Source organism: Hoplias malabaricus, chromosome 2 (assembly GCF_029633855.1).
Source record: "Hoplias malabaricus isolate fHopMal1 chromosome 2, fHopMal1.hap1, whole genome shotgun sequence".
Taxonomy (NCBI): Eukaryota; Metazoa; Chordata; class Actinopteri; order Characiformes; family Erythrinidae; genus Hoplias; species Hoplias malabaricus.
The window spans coordinates 64,095,656-64,115,375 of NC_089801.1; the positions used below are offsets into that span (position 1 = coordinate 64,095,656).

General features: G+C 41.1%; 1 protein-coding gene across 1 annotated transcript; it reads right to left on the reverse strand.

The window, feature by feature from the left end:
* Nucleotides 1-1,597: 1,597 nt before the first annotated feature.
* Nucleotides 1,598-18,309, reverse strand: tnpo2b (transportin 2b). The gene is made up of 25 exons (XM_066660809.1): nucleotides 18,158-18,309; nucleotides 16,294-16,393; nucleotides 15,469-15,544; nucleotides 15,202-15,351; nucleotides 12,518-12,624; nucleotides 12,294-12,427; nucleotides 11,488-11,569; nucleotides 11,230-11,352; nucleotides 10,272-10,390; nucleotides 10,032-10,092; nucleotides 9,757-9,928; nucleotides 9,302-9,454; nucleotides 8,385-8,610; nucleotides 7,926-8,097; nucleotides 7,736-7,822; nucleotides 6,351-6,458; nucleotides 5,811-5,969; nucleotides 5,298-5,385; nucleotides 4,825-4,923; nucleotides 4,277-4,372; nucleotides 3,928-4,003; nucleotides 3,735-3,834; nucleotides 3,385-3,459; nucleotides 3,095-3,241; nucleotides 1,598-1,729 (listed from the first exon to the last, which is right to left on the reverse strand). Exons 2-24 carry the CDS (start codon nucleotides 16,390-16,392, stop codon nucleotides 3,134-3,136), a joined length of 2,670 nt encoding a protein of 889 aa, XP_066516906.1. The 5' UTR covers nucleotide 16,393; nucleotides 18,158-18,309; the 3' UTR covers nucleotides 1,598-1,729; nucleotides 3,095-3,133.
* Nucleotides 18,310-19,720: the final 1,411 nt, after the last annotated feature.

Consider the following 19,720-nt stretch of genomic DNA (forward strand, 5'->3'; position numbering starts at 1 on the left):
CACAGAACACACTTCCGTACCTCCATTCTTCAGCCTGCTGAATTTTCATTTTCATTTGCTCATATTCCCAGCAAAAACAGACACCACAACATCAACAAAACGAGAAGATGAGTCCACAAGTTGTATTTAATTGGTAAACGTTTCGGCATTAAATCCTCATACAAAAAAATTGTATAATAAATTAAATAAAATAAAAAAAATAAAAAAACAAAACAAAACAAAAAAAAACAATAGGGAAAGTGCATAAGGAGACCATTTAATTCCAATTTAAATCATGTTTATGTTTTTACTAATATCTTTCCATTCAATGTTCAATGATGCATTTTAAATTCACTGATGAAAAAAGGTAAAAAAAAAAAAAAAACAGCAATAGCAGCAAAATAAAAAAAATGAAATGTCAATCTTGTAAAACTATATTTGATATAGGTGTGGTGTGCTGTATGAGAGAATTAAATCACTACATGAATTATCAATATGGCATCAATAGTTATCGGTACAAATACTCTCTCTCTCACACACAAAAAAGCACAGACACTCGCACGCATTCACAAACACTTGTGACACTAACACCCACCCAGACACACACACACACACACACACAAGTTGGTCACAGTTTAGAGGTCAATAGGGGTCCAGGAGTCAAGTGTAATAATGTACCTTAGAACAATAAACCTATTAATTCATAACACACAAACAAAGCAAAAAAAAAAAAAAACAGAAATAAAAACAAAACAAAAACACAGTTACACATGTACACAGTCGCACACAAACATACAAACACAGGTCATGGTCTCTGCATTACTCCAACTGTATTTTGACAATGATTAACATGACATGTTTTGCAGACAATGATCAAGCCCAGGAAGAGAAAACAAAACTACTGACTAGCTAACGGCACGTTCCAGAACTGAGAGACGACAAATTAAAACAAGTAAACGAAACAGCGCGAGTACTGGGAAAGAGAAACCAGAGACGACAAGCGGAAGAAAGCAGCAGAGGATAACGATCTACGAAGATAAACCTGTTGGAAAGAAATTATGGAAATAAACCGAAGACTGTGTATTAACCGTTTTTTTTTCTTTGTTCTTGTTTTGGTAGTTTATTTTTTTATGTTTAATTAAAAAACTAGCCTTTTTTACAGTCTCAGTTTCTAAGCCTGATTATGCTAATTTCAGAACAGCGCCATGTGCTGTCTGTTTGCTTATTGCAAATGTACCAGCGAATATGTCCAGGGTCAGCCCGTCTGTGAGGATGTGTAAATTTGAATGCCTGGGATTGACTTTTAAAAGAAAAAAAAAGAAAAAAGAAAAGAAAAAGAAAAAAAAAAGTGTGGTTTATTTTTAAAGGATTGCTGTCCAGCGTCCCTCCCTAATGTAGAGCCTTTTATCACAACGTTGCCAGATATAACATCTGTAACCTCCCTCTTAACCTACCACCTCCCTCCCTCCTGCTCATTCGCTTTAAAGTTTCTCTCTCATTACTCTATCTTTCGTTCATCCCTAAAAAAAATTGTTTTTAGGTTGATTTCCCCCATGACTGGGTGCATTCCACAGTTAACTAGAGGAGTCCCCTCCCCCCTCCCTCCCTCCCACCCACCCTCATGGACACACAGGGAGTGGGGTCTGTCCGTCAGGCGGAGCGGCCAGTCGCATCCCTCTTCCCCACGATCAGGGCAGTGCAATACACAGATGGATGAGTTCCCCCCCGGTTAACCCTCCTAAAGATTCAGCTGGGGAAAAATATAAAATAAAATAAAAAGAGCAAGAAATAAATAAAGAGAGGAGATTGAAATAACACAGTTTACAACTTAATGAGAAGGATTTATTTATTGTTTTTAAAAAAAAGAGTGGGATTTTTCTTATTTCAAGCACAGTGTAATTTCCTGCATTAGTCAACATTGTCTCAAGTCTTCAGGTGTGGTCACACCAGACATTAGTCAGCGATACTCACAACGAAACTCCCATTCATTTTAATAGAATTCATTTTCATTTTTAACATTGGGCAATTTTGTGACTGCTGATATCCAGGGTGAGTACATTTTGCGAACGAAAATGAGCACCAAGTTCAAGTTTGTCCAAATTTGCACCCTGGATCTACAGTGCTGCTGCTCCGGCCATGACCTGAAGGGGCAGGGCTTTATACTAATAGCACCCACATATAAAGCACAAAAATGTATATGCTAAGAACTTTATAAACTGTTTATAACGTGCACAAACTGCATTGATGTATCGATACATCAAGATATTATGGTGTACTGAGATACAGTATATGGGCGGCATGGTGGTGCAGCAGGTAGTGTCTCAGTCACACAGCTCCAGGGACGTCACACTGCTCCTGTTGACTGTGTGTGAGGAGTTTGGTGTGTTCTCCCTGTGTCAGCATGGGTTTCCTCTGGGTGTTCTGTTTCCTCCCATGGTCCAAAAGTAGGATAGACTACTCAAAAGTGTCCATAGGTGTGAGTGAATGTGTGAGTGTGTATTGCCCTGTGAAGGACTGGCGCCCCCTCCAGGGTGTATTCTGGGTAGGCTCCGGAACCACCGCGACCCTGAACTGGATAAGCGCTTACAGACAATGAATGAATGATTGAATGATACAGTATAATCACGATATATCGATAGACCAATGCAGTTTGTGCACATTATAACCAGTTGGACCAAAATGTACGCCTGCAAAGTTCAAATGTGACCACAGCTTTTTGTGGAGAAATTTCTGAACTGGGGGTGGCCATTATGGCAAAAATGATCATAATCACAATACTTTAAATCTTTCATCATACACTATAATCTTGACTTAAACTAAATTGCAAAAACACTAATAACAACTCACTCAACAACTTTTACAGTGCCCTAAATGCATTTAAACACAATCAGTCGTGATCTCTCTCTTAATGAAACTCCACTCTACACAGAGCCTGGCACACTATATTCAGCCATGGCCCCCATAAAAGGATGTGCTACTCTAGACCAAATACATTGTAGCTTGATATATAGAAAATAGACGCATGTGAATTAGTCACACGTTTCTTTAGAAAAATGTATTTAAATGACTTCCTCCCCGATGCTTCCCTGCAGTTTCATTTGTGAGTGTGACTGACCTGACAGCGCAGGACTGTGCTGTGTGGAGGAGGGTGGGGCTACACGCCGTAGCAGGCGGAGAGCCGTTCCTTCAGGACTGGCGGGAACTGCTCTGAGAACTGCTGCCAGTTCTCCTCTCCGACCTGATCCTTAAAACCATGCAGGATCTACACACACACAAACATTATTTAAAAAAAGTAAAATGTTAGCCAGCTATGTGTAAACCTAGATATCCCTCGAGATATTCAGGGGAATTCAGGGGAATCCCCCACATGTCCATTCACATGGGATTAATAACCTGGGGTTTTACCTTGTAGAACATGTCTCTGAGATCATCTTTAGGACTGACCCAGGAGGCCACTGCATCACAGAAGAAGATGAAATCCTGAACAGGAGAGAGGAGAAAAACTGTATGAAGGAATATACACACACACACACACGAGAGACAGAGAGAGAAAAAAGGTTAAGAGTGAAAACATGATGAGGGAGAAAGAATAAAAGGAGACGGGCGAGAGAGGGAGAAAGAAAGGGAACTAGAAAGCAAATAGTGAGAGAGAGAAAAGAGCAAAGGAGACGAGAGAAAGAAAGAAAGATGAAGTGAAAGAGAGATGAAGGAGAGAAAAAGAAGTAAGAGCGAGAAAGTGAGAGGCTTTTATTCACCTGCACCACTCCTCCAGGATTTACACCAATCATCACACAGATGCCTCTGAAGGCAGAATCCTTCTCCTCATTGTCTCGGATGTTTCTTAATGACGTACACCTGCGCACCAAACACACACCCCACATTTAGAACTTACACTTCCAAAAACACAGGCAAATTGATTCTGTAAACAAGGTGTTCATATAAACCCACCAGGGCCTGATAAACTGCTGCAACATTGGAGCAACTTCCTGTGGACACACATAGCCCAGCCGACCAATCGTGATGGCTGTGGACCATTGAGAGAGAGAGAGAGATATATGTATACAACCATCTTACAAGCATTAATATTTCCACTGTAGCCAGAAATACATGATCATTTTGGGTCCACTATTTCAGTCTGTTCATAGTGAAGGGTTTGTTTTGAAATAATGGCAAAAAATAATAATAATTCTTAATATTTAAAGGTTTATGTTTATGGAGCAAGATTTGGAGCATTTCCATTGGTGCATTTATGATGATGTGAATGTAAACGGCAGCTGATGTGTCTAAGGTGTAATACCGGTGTTCTCCAGCAGGGTCTTTGGGGTGTTGGGTCTGTTTATGATCTCCACCAGGTGAGGAAGGACCAGAGAGACATATGGCTGCATCTCCACACCTGAGAGAGAGAGAGACAGAGAAACTGAAAACAAGTCTACTAATAGTAGCAAACATTACAGTATGTTGTAGTGACCTTAAAAATTCTCTTCAGTGAACCATCCACTAAGTGTTCATTTGAAATGTCTGCATTAACACTGAGAATGGAGTATCTTTCTTTGTTCTGGCTAATGCCAGCTAGAGTGTTACAGGTTTCTCTGTTGTTAAAGGAACACTAAGTAAGATCTGGTATTTTTGCCTTATATAGCACTGTCCTGAAATCAAAAGAGAGGGAGACGGAGGGGGAAGTGTGGTTTCCTATCCTCCTCCCAAAGTTACATAGTGCAGTTTCTGCAGCACCAACAAAGGCTCTGTTCTCCCTATTACAGCTCAGTAGGGCATCTGAATGATTTCAAGTTAAAATTATTCGTATATTTAACCAAACAACAACAGAGCAACTAAACAACAGCTCACCCATCTGCATGCAGATCTCTCCAATGGCCCACGTAGCGTTATTACACACAGAGATAAACTCAGGGTTGAGGTTTGTTCCCAAAATCGGCATGAACTCAGCTACACAGAGATACACACACACACACACACACACACACACACAGACATTTAAAAGAGGGCTCGAACAGTGTCCAAAAATACTCATTGAACAACACTAACAGAGGACTGTGTCACAGAGAAAGAGAAATAAGAAAAAACACCAGCATGAGTTAGTGTCTGCCTGTTTATAACTACCACATCTGTTTATGTATCATCTGATGAGCATAATTCAGATCCCAATAAGTCAACAAAAACAAAACCATGCATATGTTATAAATCTCTCTTCAGGACCCGTACTTTTTGAAGGTCTCTGCTTAATATGATGGCTCTCAGAGTGAATACTCACTTCAGCACTTCACAGATGGACAAGCGAGCAGAAAAATGGGTGTTCTTACCGATGCAGGGCTTTACGTGAGGGAAGCAGGCTTTGGTCAGGTCGCCCAGCAAAGCGAAAGAACTCTGTCTCACCTCCGGCATCGTGTCCTGAAGAGATAAACACAAAGACAGTTAACCTACATCTCCAAAATTCCATGGATTCTGAGAAACACCAGAGAAACTCCGAAGTATAAGGTTCAGAGTTTCCCTGGAGTGGTGCAATCACACATGCAGTGGACTGTGGGAGATTTTCAGTGTCAGATGTATTCTTGCACAAACTTTTTGCACGCTTTAGGCATGGGACGGCTCCTGTGCAGAAAGTGAAGAAGATACAGTGCAATACTCTGGGACATTAGCCGCTCAATTTACTGACTTTACCTGGTGTTTACTAGGGCACTTTGAGGATAAAGTCAGTGTAAAGTGCACAAATGTTACAGGTGTCTGCATTCACACATACATCTCCTTAGGGTACATTCTGAAACATTTCTGGGTTACAATGTGTGTGTGAAAGGGGCTTTAACACACACACAAACCTGCATGCACTGGAAGAGTAGAGTCATGATGTTGCTGCGAGCAACCAGCTGATCAACATGTACGCCAAGGCCCTCAGCCAATCCGCTCAGCAGATCCAGAGCCACGATCATGAAGTCCTTATCAGGGGCCTCGTATTGGTCCGGCTGCTGACTGTACATCTACCAACCAAAGAATAAAGAGAAGATTTAACAATGTGTGTGAGAAACAGTGAGTGAGAGTGTGTGTGTGTTAAAGAAACTGATGAATAGGACTTTACTATCTGTACGTACAACCCAGGTTAAGGTTTCTAAGTTAAATAAACCAACCGTGACTGTGCTTTTCAAAATGTGCAGAAATGTGTTCTCTGTGGAGGATGTGAAACTTGTTTTCGTTTCGGAAATCATGACCAGAGACACCTGTAGAGGTGACTGTACTGATGTGTGTCAGCGGTTCAGTTTTGAGAGAATTCAGAAGGAGGAAACCCCTGCAATAAACCTGTTGTTTTTTGTACAGTGTGCATTTCATTGTGCTCTATAAAGTCCCTCCAAAAGTGTTCTCACCATGGCCTGAGCCAGGGTTTTCTGCACCAGTGTGACGCAGCGCTGGTACACAGGCTCGCAGTAGGGCAGGAAACCGCTCTGAAGAGCCGTGGCCACTGACGACAAACACTGCAGAGACACAACATGCGCAGATGAGAAATCCTGCAACAACACAGCTGAAAACAACAACAGGTCAAAAACTATTTAATGAATATGCAAATTTTCAGTGCTGAAAATACATCTTTCACAGTTTCACAGTTCTAAAAGAACAGATAACTTGTGTAAGCTTCAGTTTCACACCAGCTGTTAAACACTTTCTGATTTCTACTTTTGTAGCCCTGCACTCATGGGCACCATGAAAACAGAAGCGTGTGAGGCTACATGAATCCTAGAAGCAGGAAATGATCACTAATAATCACAGATTATAACAACTCTTCTCCAAAAGCGACTGACGTGATATCACAGCGGTGTGATATTTTACTGTTAGCGCTGAATAAAAGCAGAAGCGTAGACGCTAAAAAAAATAATTGACGTGTCCCCTTGTTTTTCACCTCTCCTGTACTGACCTCTAGCGACCATGATATGAAATGCACCTTGTAAATGAATGTCCACTACATTTCTTAGTGTGTGTTTATACTTATAGTTTGGGTCCCTCCATAACAAACCAAAAAAAATTAAATTCATTTTAATTTTGTCCTGGTTTGCGTAGCATTCACACTAAAAAAAAATCACAATCGGCAAACAAACAAATAAATGAATGTTTTTCAGACAATGCAACACACTGCTGAATGCCCTTATCAGGGTTGTGTACCAATTGGAAACAGCAGGAGGTGGTGAAATAGCTAAAGGAGTCAAAACAGCACCAGAAATTCCCCTGCTCCAGAAAGTAAGGGACTTCACATCCTGTGTCTGTTTTGTTTTGATGCCTTTGGCGGTATATTAAAATAAACCGCACCAGAAATGGTTAGAAAGGAACTGAGACCTGTCTGCTCTGTTGGTCTCGGTCTGCTTGTTTTGTGTGCAAAACAAAAGGAAGTATTTGCGCTTATTCTAATGAACCACAGAGCAAATCACACCAGGGCCCATTTTAATCCCACCAAAGATGACAAATATAAAAACACCTTTAGATGGATTAGGAATGTTTTTGGAAAGAGCAGGGATTCAATAATTTTTTTTTTTTTTCCTGACTGATATACAGTTTCCCCTCCCCCAGTTTAAGTCCAACTTACTGCCAGACAATACTTCTCACACTATTCAGATGTGCTACAATATATAAAACGTAATTCATCATCATCAAGATGTCATCTCTTTTGCATGCAATATTTACAGAACATTGTTAGTGGGCTATCTGGAGTTAAAGCAACAGATCTGTGGCTCTGCTCTACCAGAGCCAGTCTGTATCTCACCTCCAGCAAGGGGAAAAGGTCTTTATCCTCATCCTTCAGCTCGTTCCATTTCTGAATCAGAGGGGGCATCAGCTTCTGGATGTACTCCTACTCACAGTCAGTGCAGAAACAAAGGGACTATGTTAATAATATTGTCAATTACAGTGTGTTGATAATTAATCCCATTAGTTAAGACAGCTGTTGGTGTTACCGGCTGGTTGAGGTGGTGTCCTACAGAGTCAGCGAGAGTGCCGATGGCATCGTAGAGGATCAGCAGGTTCTTGTGCTGGTATTTTCCAAAGGCAAATACCAGTGTGTCCAGAATAAAGCTGAGGTACGGAACCAGCTCCGTACAGGCCTCCTCCTCCAGAGTGGCAAACGCACTGGAGGGGGATGAAGAAAAGAAAAGACATTAATATTAAACACACATTGTTGTCCTTAATAACCATGTTGGAAAAACTATGTTGAATGTAAACACCCCTAAACATAGTCAAACTAAATAATTGTGTTGACTTATGGTCTACCATAGCATGTTATCATTTGTGATAAAGATTCTAACTCGTAGCTTGAAACAAACTAGGATCTGTAGGATTTTATACATCACTAGATTTGAGATATATTCGTATAGCTGAGTTTAATATTAAGATGCTCAACACACAAACACACACACCTGCAAGCTGCCTCCTGCACCCTCTTGTTTCCGTCCAGGATGCGTTTGAGGAGTTCAGTCATGAGTGGTTTGAGGTGGGCGTCCGGCGGCTGGCTGACCACCCAGTGGGCGTAACGGCTGAGTGTCCAGCACGCAATGGAGCGAACTAGAGCCTTTTTATCACACAGACACTGGATCAGGTGAGGGATCAGCTCGGGCAGGTACTGAACCATTCCCTGCATACAGCCTACACACACACACACACACACGACATGTTGTTGTAAACAAGAAAGTACTTGTCTAAATGATACATATATTAGTGATGCACTTTGATATTGGAATTATATATCTGCAGATAAGGGTGACAAAAAAAAACAAAAAACAAACAAAAAAAATGGGCTAACATTTGGAGAAGCACAAAGTCAGCTCTGAAGCTCTTATTTCTGTTTTACTGTACTGTAGAGTAGTTACACGGATATAGGTCCTGGTATTTGTGCTTAATTCATATCTTTATATTTACATTCATGTATTTATTATTAATATTTCTATTAGTTTGAGGAGATCTATATTTTACCTGTCAAATATAAAACGCATTCCTCCGAGACATGAGACATTTAAACTGCTACTAAGCCAACACAACTGAAAACCTGAACACGTGAGGAGAATGTATACTGCCCAGATCTGACACATCAGCTGACAGATTCTCATGCTCACAGATGCACCATGGACAGTGATGAGGGACTGGGAGTTGTGCTACCCAAAAAGAGAGCAAGGTTAATTGTGCTCTTTAGGACCTTCAGCCTGGGGCTTCACATAGGGACAGGAGTAGCGCTTAGACCAGGAGCCCTCCGATAACACAATGAATAATGTTTCACATGGAAGTCTTTTTACATATTCTAACACAAGCTTCTATTTAATATTCTATTTTAAATACAGACCCTCAGCAATGGCTCCCAGCACCAGAATGCCAGACTCTTTAACGACCCAGTCTGGGTGGAAGAGAAGCCCCTTTAGCAGAGGCAGCAGGTGGGGCAGTAGCTCATCCCGAAACACGTTTGCCAGGACGTCCAGCGCTGCTGCAGAGCACTTACCTGCGCACACACACACACACAAGGATTAAAATCACAGTTTTGCAACTAGCTACATTTAAACAAGGGTTTGACCAATAGGACATTTAGCTGATGTCTGCACTGATTATAAATGTTTACAATGTCTGCTCAACGTCCACAAAAACAGGGCTACATTTATGTTTTAGGTTTAATTTTATACTTAAACTATTTTAATTCAGCATGAACGATTGCGTGTTGTACTGTCAGTGGTGCTACAACCAAAAACTAGGCTTAAATTTGTTTGTCTGTCACACACAGGCCTTTCTTTTTCCTTTATCACTCACGCAGGTTCCAGTCACTCAGGGTATCATCATCGTCATCTTCATCTTCATCAATGTCTTCTCCCTCCTCCCCCTCTCCACCCTCATGTTGTAGTGTGACTGTGCGAGACTTATGGAAACGAGGCTTTATGTCCTGCTCACTGTCTGGGATAGTGTCATCCTCCTCTACATCACCCTACAGACAATGACAGAGAGGACATTAATTAATTAATTAATTTAAGAAAAAATGACATAGAAACAGAAAATAGAAAAATGAGTGTGTCCTAAAGCACACGCACCTTCAGGAGGATGATGTCAATCTCAGAGTACTTCATTCCATTCACCAGGATGGGGGTGAGCCTATGAAGAGAACACACACACACACACCCCTTCATCTTAAATGGCATTCAAATTGCAACTCAGACACTTGAAATTCTATAAATATACTACAGTGTTGCTTGCGTTGGTTCAGCGCAGAATCGTTAACAATAATTCTTTCTGCAGATTTCAGTACAGTGTTGCATTGTTGGGGTACCCACTGGACCAGGTGTCCTGACAGAGCCTCTTTGCAGATGGGCTGCTCCGCCAGAGTGAGCCAGAACTCACACGCCTCCAGAGCCACGTTCTCATCGGGGTCCTGCGTGCGCTGGAGCATGTACTGTGTGTCAGGGAGAGGAACGTGTTAGGTCAATAGACCCATACAACAGAACAGAGAGAAGAGCAGAGAGAGAGGCACCACCGAATCACATTACATTTGCTTCACCTATACAAGTAAAATCTTTAACATATATCAAAGGCTTTAACAATGCCAATGCTGGGCATTTCTGTCGTATTGTTCAATGTTGAAATGATACACAGTGCCATTCTGACAGATCGTAAGCACACTACCAAAATGAAAATGATGAAAAAAAGCCCCCTGCAATTATCGTAATGTGCAAAAATTAAACTGGGTTCTTCTGGAGTACAGTAATACACCACAAAAAGACTAGGGGACAGTATTGTTTCTACACATTTGTAGCACAAATGGAACGTCAGCCCTAAATGTAACAGGCTCCTGGAGTAGTTTCTTATTTTACACAGAGCTACTCTATGTTTTATTTCTGTCTGGATCAGCCACGTCTCTCCTGTTACAGGCGCTCATAAATGTAGTCCCATTCAGATTGAAGTTTCCATACGTTTCATACGATTATTTGTCCTCTGCAAAAAAAAAACCACCCTGAGTCTGGCCTGGGTCTGGATACTACTCCTGGACATCAACTGAGACGCAGCCAGCAACGAAGTTGTACCCCAACAACACTTTACTTAGAACTAAAAGGATCTGTATTACGCTGAACAGTGTTTGAGCAAAAACATCCCCCTGATAAACTAATCCAGTTCAGAACCGCAGTAATACCACAAGATACAACAGTAATTATATAAGAAAAACAAATATTTTAGTTGAAACTACAGGTAAATATGCACCTCCAGTTAACTGTGTGAATGCAATGTGCGTCTCACCTGGATGATGCTGTGCATGTGAGGGATAAGACGATCTATGCGGACCTCCAGTAACATCACCAGTGCCCTGCACACATTCTTCCTGACCTCAGAGTCTTCATCACCCGCCAGTGCAAACAGAGACTTAAAAACAGGGAGCGAAACAATTAGTGATGAATATAACTGAAGGAGAGAGACAGGAATACTGATAATGACTTTTTATATTACACCGCAAACACAGAAGTGCGGTGAATTTAGAGTTACTAATTATAACCACACCTCTATGAAGGTGTCGATGTTGTCCATCAGAGCCTGAGCTCGGCTTATGATGAACTGATTCACACACGCTATTGCATGAGACCTGTGGGGATATATGAGAGTGGGAGAGAGAGAGAGTCCTTATATGCAATTTTACAACAATTTAATTTGCTATATTTTGTTTGACAATTTCCATGAACTTCTTGATAGATATTTGTGGCTGGGTGGTAGCCCCTGTCAAAGGTTCAAATCAGTGTAGTATGCTAAAGGAAGTACTAAAAGGCTACCACTGCGCTCAGTTAGACTACACTGAATAAAATGTACTAAATAATAGTGGAAGTTTATGTTTTGCCATCACGTCTTTCAAAGCAACTCAGCTAGTAACATTAGCTGATGCTAATATTGGTCTATTCAGCTCAGAGACTTTAGAATGACGGCCTTTCTCTGCATAAATGCAAACCTCATGTTGTCTACAAGGGCTTTGTGGTCTGGTTGTTTTTAATTTAATGCAGTAGAAGGGATGATGAGTGGCGCTCAGAGATAGCAAACACTGCAAGAATCTGCTGACTAGCAACATGTGGCATCCTACGCAGAACGTCTTTCAGACAACTAATGAAAAGAAGGTGTGATACACACTGAGCACCCAGTCAAACTCTGCTCAACTGTCCATTCAGTACAACGTTACGCCACAGGGCACACTTGAAAACAACATGCAGATTTTGGTATCTGAAAAGACATCTGGATATTTAGATAGGGGAAATGCACAGGAATGTCAGGAAGATGACTAAATACGCAGATAAAAGGAGGAGAGTAAGACGATCACAGACCTTATTTTGGGGCTACAGTGCTTGAAGAATTGTAAAAATTTGGGGATCATGATGTTTAGAGGACGATTCAGAGCATCGCTATCCAACAGCTCAGAAGAGTCCTCACAGATCTTTTGCAAAGCGCCAAATGAACCCTGAAAACAAACAAATATGTTCATTCATTCATTCAGTCATAGTCATGAGGAGCAAAGTTAAAAGCAGTGAGTGAAACTCTGAGTGCTCACCTCACAGGTGTTGTAATCCTCAGAGTTGAGCAGGTTACAGAGCTGAGGCAGCAGCTCCGGCCACGTCTGCAACTCGCCTTTAGACGCTATAGTGGTGATCAGGATACCTGCACATAAACACAAACAATGAGAGACATGGGGCGGGGGGGTGTTGGAATCAATCCCAATTTTACTTAACAATACTCACAGTACTTCAATCAGGAATCATATCACAGATGACACAGTGTTAGTGTTTGTCAGCATTGTCCGCCATTATGTTGATACCATATACTGTGCTAATTAAAAATGTGGATAGTATCTCAAAATGAGGGCCGAATTTCAAAATTACGATGTGTGTGGTTTGTCAAATTTCTGTTCTGTGGCTGACTCTTGCATACGAGGCCAGAGTTCATTTATGTGCATTTAAGAGAGCCACAGGGAGGGGGCGCCGTGGGAGGTCACTGACTGCTGATGTTACAGTCTGAAAATGGGCGGGGATAAAAAACAAGCCCAGTAGCCCAATGCAGTTGGGAGTTTGGGTTAAAACAGTTGAAAATAGACAAAACACTCAGATGAAACTTCACTCAACCTTGTGCTCACAGCTATGAGGTTTTCTCTCTATATAGGTGTGAACAGAACTGGAGTTTCCAAATTACAAGTACCTGTTAGCAATGCTTCTAAACAACGAAATTACATTTATATTAGTCGTGTCTACGTAGCAACTACGACCTGAGCACATCAGCGCAAATGTGTCACATTACAGCACACCCTACCTTAATTATATCTCAGAGTAATTTACTGATTTTTGATTTAGAATCTTTACATTTGCAGAGTGTTTCAGGGAGAGTTTTGGCATTAGACACAGAAGCTTTAATAAAAAAAATTAACATTACAGTGCAGCTCCATGTTCCAGCTTCAACCACTTTTTAAGAGATACTGGTACATCTCAATAAAATAGACTATCATCAAAAAGTTAATTTATTTCAGTATTTCAATACAAATAGTGAAACTCATTACATATATTCATTACAAACTAAGTGATCTAATTCAAGTGTTTATTTCTTTTTATGCTGATGATGATGGCTTACAGCCCAAGAAAACCCAAAATTCATTATCTCAGAAAATTAGAATAATCAACACAAAACACCTGCAAAGGTTTCCTGAGCCTTTAAAACAGTTCCTTAGTCTGGTTCAATAGGCTACACAATCACAGGGAAGACTGTTGACTTGACAGATGTCCAAAAGGCGGTCATTGACACCCTCCTGCTGTATCAAAGCGTATTAATGGAAAATTGAGCAGGACAAAAAAAAATGTGGTAGAAAACGATGCATAAGCAACAGGGAAAACCGCAGCCTTGAAAGTATTGTCAGGAAAAGACCATTCAAAAATGTGGGGGAGTCCACAAGAAGTGGACTGCTGCTGGGGTCAGTGCTTCAAGAGCCACCACACACAGACGTGTCCAGGACATGAGTCACAACTGTCGCATTCCTTGTGTCAAGCCACTCATGAGTCACAGACAACACCAGAAGCGTCTTCCCTGGACCAAGGAGAAAAAGAGCTGGACTGTGGCTCAGTGTCCAAAGTCTCGTTTTCAGATTAAAGTAAATTTTGCAGTTCATTTGGAAATCAAGGTCCCAGAGTCTGGAGGAAGAAGGAGAGGCACATAATCTAAGCTGCTTGAGTCTAGTGTGAAGTTTCTACAATCAGTGAGGGTTTGGGAAGCCATGTCATCTGCTGGTGTTGGTCCACTGTGTTATATAACGTCCAAAGTCTGAGCAGCCGTCTACCAGGACATTTTTAGAGCACTTCACACTTCCCTCTTCTGACAAGCTTTATGGATCATTTTACAGCAGGACTTGGCCCCTGTCCACACTGCCAAAAGTACCAATACCTTGTTTAATAACCACAGTATCATTGTGCTTGATTGGCCAGCAAACTCTCCTAACCTAAACCCCATAGAGAATCTATTGCATATTGTCAAGAGGAAGATAAGAGACACCAGACCCAACAATGCAGATAAGCTGAAGGCCACTATCAAAGCAACCTGAGCTTCCATAACACCTCAGCAGTGCCACATACTCTATGCTATGACACATTGATGCAGTAATTCATGCAAAAGGAGCCCAGACCAAGTATTGAGTGCATATACTGTACATACTTTTCAGTAGCCCAACATTTCTGTATTAAAAATAATTATTTAATTTTTTTAAATAATATTCTCTGATAATGATGTTAGTGTACTCATTGGCTGTAAGCTGTAATCAGCATTACAAGAAACAAACGCTTGAAATAGATCACTCTGTCTGTAATTAATCTATAAGTTTCACTTTTTGTATTGTATTACTGAAATAAATTAACTCTTTCATGATATTCTAATTTATTGAGATGCACCTGTAAATGGAGGGTGATTGAGAGGTAGAAGAGGAAACGGGAGCTGTGTGTGTGTGTGTGTGTGTGTGTGTGTGCATGAGAGACAGAGACGGAGGCGAGTGAGGGTTAGCGATGATATTTAATACATATTTCAGCAAAAGTAGAAGGTAATCCACTAATACTAGTGGTCAGGCTCTTTAAAAAGCCTAAATCAATGATAGGAGGACATTGTGGTCAAATAGGGTAAATGCAAACCCTCCGTCTGCAAAATGAAACTGAATAAAAATGTTAGGTTCTGCACTAATAGTGAGCCACACAGCTCTTCTTCACTCACCAATAGTGGCACGGATGAGTGGCGACGGGTCTCCGATGTTGTTGAGACATTCCTGCTTGATAAAGTCAGCCACAGCAGGAGGAAAGTTCTGATAATGAGCTTTCACATTGTTCTTCAGAATCAAGCCACTGAGAGAGCGAGTAGGCTCATCTGAAGAGAGAGAAAAGGCAGTGCTCATGTCAGTACACAAAGCAGTGCCTCGAAGCTTCTCAGTGACACCCTTGAATGTAAGGATTTAGAGGAATTCTCTGAGAAGCAGAGTCTCACCTTCAGATTTCAGACTTGTGAGGACAAATATGAGGTAATTGTTGAAGTCAGGGAATTGATTGAGTTGCTCCAGTTTCTGTAAGAATTGCTAAGGAAATCACAGGTCAGAGAAGATGACAGGGCAGGTTTTAAAGCAACACTAGAGAGTATTTTACTGTATAATTACAGCTTCAAAATCCTTGTTAGACTTCACCGACCTGTAATAGGGAGAACAGAGCCTCTGTTGTTGCTACTCTGGGCTCAGCACTGCAAAAACTGCACTAACTCTTGGAGAAGTGTAGGAAACCTCATGTCTATCTCACACACACCCTTGATTTCACAAGAATGCTGAAAATTAATTACACTCTATAAGTTTAGGGAAAGGCCAGTGTGCCTTTAACATAACACCAATGCCCAAAATAAAAAAAACACATGTGAATAAGAAAAATACATCTTTACCATTATATTTAGGACTTGCTTATATTGTTTCTTGCGCTATGAGGCACTGGAAAATTCAGACAAAAGTAGAGACAGGAGACAGCCTTTCCAAAAAAACAAAACAAAAAAAAAAACGATGATTTTAAGTGGCCACTGGAATTCCTGGAGGTGATAAATAAATGTTGTATTCTAGCCTGGCTAAAAAGACAGTTTACAGGCCTGCTACAAATCCAAATAAAAGTAAGCACCAGCATTTGTTTTGTAAGCACAAGTCATCCATTTAAATGCAGTCTTTCAAACGTTCCTCCCATCCTCATGTAAAATGAAGACGACTTAAATACTGCTCTTAGACAGTTTTAGAGTAGTAAATGTCTCCCATGCACAACTGTGCATATTTTCCAAGGATACCTCTTGTACAGCTCTTTGAGTGGCCGTATCTGGAGACTGCGAATCCTTCAGCAGCAGTAGCACCTGCTGAAGACCCTGTTCATCCGGCTGCCACTCCATCCTAAATACACACACACACACACACACACACACACACACACAAAGCACAACCACAGCACAGAAGGCAACACAACAACAGAGACAAGAACACACACACACACACACACACACACATACACACAAAAAGAAGGAAAAAAAAAACAACAAAAAAAAAAACAGACAGACGAGAAACACAAAGGACGAATGAGTGCGCTACACAGATATTCTACTCAAAATGATCAAGGAGATGTAACAGGCACACACTCTGTGAGAGCTAAGAAAACACAGTGACGACTCTAAAGCTACGGATACTACAATGTGATTGGCTTGGCAATGAGATGGTAAAGACAAATACACATCATAATGGCGCATAGATCAGAATCGGTTACTGTGAGAGGAGAAGACGATGAGAAGCAGGTGAAATTGTGAGACCGAGACTTGGGCAAGAGGTCTGTCGCTAAAACGATGCATGTCTTACTGACCTAATTCAGAAAATGTTTAGTAGGACGTGCTTTCTAACCAAATTTTGATCAAATTAATACAGTAATAAATGTTGATATATTACTCCTATCATATTAATTAGTAAAGTTACTGCTACAGTAATGTTGGAACAAAATAAAAGTATTGCTACTATAATGTTATCAAAGCTGCAATCATTACCCCTGCAACCAATGTCTAAATACCCATTATTACATATTAGTAAAAATAAAACAGCAGCAAATGTTGTTATAATAACCTTATATAACACCAAAATGTTTCCATTTTGACAGCATTAATAACAAGTATTACTATGGTAACATTAACGTAACAGAAAATATTACTATGCTAGCAGTTACATAGCAACAATCTTACTATGGTCATGTTTAAATAGGAGCAAGTATTAACATGATAATATTAACAAGGCAACTGTATTACTGTGACAGCGTTAACATAGCAACAATTATTACTATCGTAACTCGTAACTCATAGCAACAAATACTGCTATGGTGACACTTACATAGCAACAAATATTACTGTGGTAATATTAACGTAGCATCAAATATTACTACGATAACGTTAATATATCAACAATTATCACTAGGGTACAACTAACATAGCAACAATTAATGTTAAAGTTTAGATGACGTATTATATAGGGTTGACATAGCAACCGTCATTGCTACGGTAACGTTAACATAGCAACAAGTACCGTTACCGTTACAGCATCTACAACGTTAGCTTAGCAACAAGGCTTTGTGCGCAGGCTGCTGCTGTTTATTGCAGAATATCGAGCTGTGTTTTCTTATTTCTGTTGTTGTCGTTTTTGACCAACATGGCCGCATTTTTTTAAGCTAGCGGCTGTGAAGTTTGGCGTTACCTAACGCTGGCCGCAGTGTAACGGTCAGGACACTCAGATAACACCGCTCCCGGCGCGGAGTTAGTGACATAACTATAAAACATGGAAGCGACAAAGGACACCAGAGAGACACGGTTATGAGGTTGGAACTGCCTTCTTTATTTCGGCAGCTTTCTTTTCCCAGTCTTCCACTCCACCTTAAATGCTGCAGCAAGCGCCTGGCGGGCATTTAAGGTGGAAATGGAAAATTGGAAACGGGTAGCTGGCAAAAAGAGGAGGCAATACTAGACTGGTGTGACATTCTGGGGCATTTCTAAACAGTAGCGGATGTTGTTCCTTTTTCTATCTGTCCATATTTCTGTTTTGTGTTATATTCGCCGCGTTTAAACACAAGAGCCAGCGACCGAGAGCGGACACGTTGAAAGCGACGATGCCCTCGTTCTCTCTCACCTGATCCCGATTCGCTCAACACGCCGATTTTCCTCCTTTTCCTTCTCCTTTTCAGTCTGCTTCGCTGTGTGAGTCCCGTTCTATCGGCGGGTAAAAACACAGCTGAACCGCGGGGCGATTTCGTAGAGATTGCGGCGCTCTTCCTCCTGTTTTCTGTCTATTCTTTTTTTTTTTTTTTTTTACTCGATTTGGTTTGTTATTCTCTCGTCCTGGCGTTTGAGCTTCCTCGGCCACCGTAGCGGCTTGACACCGATTTCCCGCGCATGATGAAAAAATTTGCCTTAAAGGGCCACTCCGTAAACTTTATAAAATTCCCAATGTCTCACTGGTAGATATGTGAACCCAGTCATCCAGGGGCATTTGATGTGTCCTGGGTCCTTACAGAGACACGTAACGACCCAGATTTCTTGTACAGTTCTAGTGAATGGAACCAGGAGTCATAATGTCTTTCACACAAATATAGTCACTTTATGTTCAATTCACAGTGACCTGGGAGGTGTCCCAAAGAAGGGTTTCTCAGTTTATTCAGATAATCTAAGCCTCAAGTGAAATGTATCCAACAGGAAAGGAGCTGCGAGATGTTTCTACATGGGTAATGTTAGCCCCACGTATGGATGACCTCCAAGATCAGGATGGGTTACACATGTGGCTAATATAGGCAGCCAGAATGAAAACACAACAACTTTCCAAATTAAGACATAAAAGCCCATGTACCATGTACCTCCGGACAGAGGCCAGTGGACATCTTGAACCCACCTAGCCCATGCTGAACCTGTGCGGGCCTCACTAAGGCATGCTGGCTTGGTCTGAGCTTAATTGATCTAAGTAGCTCGTAATAAACCCTGCTTTGTGAAACAACCCCCAGTTGTGTAGTTCATCTACATTTGTCTTTTTAACATAGTGGGCCAATTGTAAATTTCTACAACATTGTAGAAACTCAGACAACATAGTCAGAAACATTTCAAATGTTTGCCTTTTTCCAAGTAAATGACCGCCCACCTTTTCGGCTGGACACTGATGGATGTCGAGCTCCTCCTCCCCGCTTCAGACCAGCTGCCCACGCTCCAGCCAGCATCAAGTGCCTTGGAGCTGCCTGCCCTACACTGAAGTTTTCAAGGACTCCTAGCTATTATTACTATTACCAGTAGATTGACCAGAGGAGTATAGGTCACCCATTGTGAGCCTTGGTTTCTCCCAGGGTTTCTTCCTCAGCTGAGGGAGTTTTTCCTTGCCACTCTCACCCTTGGCTTGCTCACCTGGGGATTTTTACATTTCACGTCAAAGCTTTGTCTTACCGGAATTCTGTGAAGCTGCTTTGTGACATCATCAGTTGTAAAAAAGCGCTATTCAAATAAATTTGATTTGATTTTATAACATCCGTGAGAGCAAATCTTCAGGCGCCTGGTTTCATTCACCAGCACTGTGAACAATTCTGACAGTTTCACTAGAAGGGGGTATTCTGCATTAGTATCTCTCATTATTCTCACTTTCTCATACTCCCAGTCACTCTATCTTTTTATAACTCACTCACTCCCTCCAGAATAGTACTCACTGAGGATATCA